The sequence below is a fragment of the Terrapene carolina genome, unplaced genomic scaffold (genome assembly GCF_002925995.2).
Source record: "Terrapene carolina triunguis isolate 2854851 unplaced genomic scaffold, T_m_triunguis-2.0 Scaffold907, whole genome shotgun sequence".
Taxonomy (NCBI): domain Eukaryota; kingdom Metazoa; phylum Chordata; order Testudines; family Emydidae; genus Terrapene; species Terrapene triunguis.
In genome coordinates this window covers 275389-279282 of record NW_020665258.1, presented here as the reverse complement: position 1 = coordinate 279282, position 3894 = coordinate 275389, and the positions used below count along the sequence as shown (strand labels likewise).

Sequence of the window (3894 nt, the reverse complement as noted above, 5' to 3'; positions counted from 1 at the left end):
CAGAGGACCCCGGGTCTCGTCTTGTCAACATCGGAGCATCAATCCGGATCGGCAGAAGCCCGGCTCCACCCCTCCCCCATCTAACTCACCTGGCCAGTGAAGTTATGAAGAGCAACTAATTGGTAACAACAACAAGATGGAGTGTGCTTGTGTGTGTGTATGTGAGTGTATTTGAGCTGAGGGGTGAAAACATTATCTACTATCATATGCATATGATACAGTGTTGATTGATGCATGTATTACCAATAAATGTGGCGCTTTGCCTTATTCCCCCTGAAAAGATCCTGTGCAGTACTTTAAGTACAACAGCATCACCCTTCAGAGTTAGGAAAACACCTCTGATTTCAAGGTTGAATTTGTCCAGCCTCAACTTCCAGCCATCTGAGCTTGTGAGGCCTTGGTCAGCAAGGTTGAAAGGCTCCCGTCTAGGATCCAGCCGCCTCTCAACCTTCGCTTTGTTCAGCTGAATAGGCCGAGCTCCTTAAAGCTTCTTACCCTGCCCTGGCTCATTTTTGGCTCATTTTTGGGGCCCTCCTAGTTCTCGCACTGGTATTTCCACCTCCTCCTCAAACGCTGGACGTTGGAGCGGGACACGGTGTTCTAGCAGCAGTCGCGCCAATGCTGTGTAAAGAGTTTCCCGTGGGTGGAGCCTGGGCTGCCCCCAGATCAATGACTCGGGCAACTTCTGCCGATCCACACACAGGCCCTGTTCAGTGGGTTAAGATCCTATCATTGCATGTGGTTAGAGCGGGGGGAGGCTGGGAGCCAGGATTCCTGGGTTCTCTCCCTGGCTCTGGGAGGGGAGTGGGGTCTAGTGGGTTAGAGCGGGATGGGATGGGAGCCAGGACTCCTGGGTTCTCTCCCTGGCTCTGGGAGGGGAGTCGGTGTCTCCTCCATTTCTTTCTCCCCCATTCCTTGCAGCTCCCAGATTCCCAGAGTTTGAACTTCGAGGTCACAGGTCAGTGGGCTGCCCGCTCCCCATGGCCAGGTCCTCCCCGCCCTTCCCCGCCAGCTAATGCCAGCAGGGATCCTGGCTGGAACAGAGGTGCCCAGCTGTAGGTGAGGATTTTCTCAGCCCCTCCTCACAACTTTGGGGCAGGGAGTGAGGAGGGGGAAGGAACCAGTGGCTCAGCGCACTGCTGAGGGAGGGGGCAACGCAGCAGCTTCTGGGGGCCTCAGTGTCCTGCTAGGAGCTGGGGCAGGTATGCGCTTGACAAGGTTACTGAAGCATTAGGGAGGATGTTACCTCTAGGGGGCGCCAGCTCCCATCTGGCCCCAGGGCAGGGACTGGATGGCTGGGGGGACAAGAAATGGGACATGGGGCCTTTCCCCTTTAGGAGGTGCCACTCCCCTCTGGATCCCAGTCCCCTCCCACAGCTGGGGACAGAACCCAGGAGTCCTGGTTCCCAGCCCCCCTGCTCTAACCACTGGCCCACACTCCCCTCCCAGAGCTGGGGACAGAACCCAGGAGCAGGCCCGGATTCACGACCCTGCACTCAATTCACTGGCACAGGGCCAGTGTCTCAAGGGTCCTCTGAACCCTGGGCGGCTGGGGGTGCAGGGCAGCCGGTACCCACCTCCCACTGTGCCTTCCGCAGGCCAGGCAGAGGCTGCCCCGGATTCTACCACTCGCTCAAAGCCCCGTCCCAGCTCGGTACGGCTGTGCCCAGAGCAGCGCACAGCTTTGCCCCAGCTACGTGGTGGCAGCGCCACTCACATCTGGCCTGGCCGCCCCTCTGCCCAGACAGAATGCAGTGAGTGGTGCTTGGCACCGCATCTCGGATCTGCCCTGGCCACCCTCACATCGGGACCTGGTGCACGGGGACCTTGTTCCTGAGTGCGGAGGAGTCCAGCAAGAACTTGCTGCTGGGTCACACCCGCATGAGCTCTGGGTATGGGAGGGAGAGGGACTGAGGGAGACCCAGGGTCCAGGGACGGACGAGGGTGCCTGCCAGGAGGGGGGCAGGGACTGGAATTTGCGCCCCCCCCCCGAAATATCTGAATTGGTGCAACGTCCTCCCCTGAAATGGTGCTGGGGAGCGGCTGGGAAGCGGGATGGACCCGTCACACAAGGAGGCTGGTCAGCTGGGCAGGGTAAGGTAAGGAGTGGGAAGGGGGAGTCAGGATAATCGGGGGTTCGGGGCTCCCTCAAGGGCTGAGGATCCTGGGAAGGGGAGGGTGTAGTAATGGGCTGGGGGGTTGGCAGTGGCACAGGGGGGTTGTGTGTGTGTCTCAATTTCCATAGAGCACATGGCCCAAGAACTGGCCCAGCCTGCCCAGGACTCCTGACTCCCAGCCCCCCCTGCTCTAACCACCAGACCCTGCTCTCCACCCAGAGCCAGGGAGAGAGCTCAGGAGTCCGGGCTCCCAGCCCCCCCTGCTCTAACCACCAGACCCCGCTCTCCACCCAGAGCCAGGGAGAGAACCCAGGAGTCCTGGCTCCCAGCCCCCCTGCTCTACCCCACTAGAGAGGCAAGAACCTGGTTCCAAACCCCCACCAGGGGATGCGCCCTCAAGGCTGCTCCATGGGGCAGGATGAGGCCAGACGGGCGCCTGCCCAGGCCCCTGGCTAAGGCAGCCATGGCCTCCCGCCAGCGAGGAGAGAAGGGTGGGCCCCGGGCTGGCTGGGTGGAGGCTGCCTGGCTCCTGCTGGCTCAGCCAGTCTGTCCCTTTTCCTCCCCCTGCCCCGTTCGCTTTCCTCTCGCTCTCTCCTCTGCATTGTCTTTTTTTGTCCTTTTTCTTTCCTCCCAGTCAGTCTTTCTGTTTTTGCTTGTTTTTTCCTCTCTTTTTTACATTCATTCTTTCTCCCTTTTTTTCATTCTATTTGCTCTTTTTCATTCATTCTTTCTTATGCATTCAGTCCTTTTCATGCCTCTTTTTCTTTCCTCATTCGTTCTTTCTTTTCTTCCCCTTCCCATTCTTTTTTCTCCTTCCTTTTCTTTGTCTCACCCATTCTTTCTTTTTTTCTGTTTTTAGTTGTTTTATTCCTTCCTCTCTTTACACTTGTTCTTTTCTCTCTTTTTCATTCAGTCTTTCTGCCTCTCTTTTTCGTTCCTTCTTTCCTTTTTCTCCCATTCCTTCTTTCCTTATTCTTTCACTCTGTTCTCCCCTCTCCTCGCCCTCCCTCCCTGTTCGTCCTTTCTCGGGCTTTGCGGTGCACCTCATGCCGTGTAGACGTGGGAGGAGATGTGCGGAAGAAAGAATTAGGCCTGTCTCCCAGCCTGATTCTCCCTCTTCCCCTGTCACACCCATTTTTTTCCGCAATCCCACTTTAAAAACTGTACAACAAAAGGAGACTACAACTCCCAGCGGCCCTTGCGCTCGGGCCCACACCCTACTCCCCCCCACACACTACGTGTCCGCGCCTCTCCTGTCCAATCGGCTCCGCGCTCGTGAGCCCAGCGGGCCAATCATCGGGCTGGCCGCCCTCCAGCTTATAAAAGCTTTGTCTATATCAGCCCCAGCCCTTCTCGCTGTCGCTTTTTCGGCCGCTTGGAACGTTCGCTCCCGGCGCGTTCGGCGGAGAGAACCTTGAGCTCCCCAGCGTTCTATTCTTCAAAGGGCGCAGGATCAGGCTAGACCAAAGGGAGGCAAAATGAGGGAAATCGTCCACATCCAGGCTGGTCAGTGCGGCAACCAAATCGGTGCCAAGGTGAGTGAGGAGCCTCAAATTAATGGGGCTCCATGAGCGGGGGGGGGGGGGAAGGGATCCCAGAATATTTGGGCGGAGGGGGGGTGAGGGAGGAAAAGGGTTTAAAATACGGGATCTCCTGAAGGAGGAAAAAATGCCTCCGCCCCAGATTTTTTGGGGAGGCGGGGGGAGGGGCAGTAGCTATTCCTCTTGCAGGACGAGTTTGGTGGAGGCGGCTTGATTTTGGCAGTTACAATAAAGGC

At 57.4% G+C, this 3894-nt stretch overlaps 1 protein-coding gene across 1 annotated transcript in view; it reads left to right on the top strand.

Moving 5' to 3' along the window:
- Positions 1–3442: 3442 nt before the first annotated feature.
- Positions 3443–3894, top strand: part of TUBB (tubulin beta class I) — a 9497-nt gene continuing 9045 nt past the window's right edge. Inside the window, exon 1 of the mRNA XM_026660963.2 lies at positions 3443–3652. Within this exon, the coding sequence (XP_026516748.1) occupies positions 3596–3652 (57 nt within the window). The 5' untranslated portion in view covers positions 3443–3595. The remainder of the gene's footprint in view (positions 3653–3894) is intronic.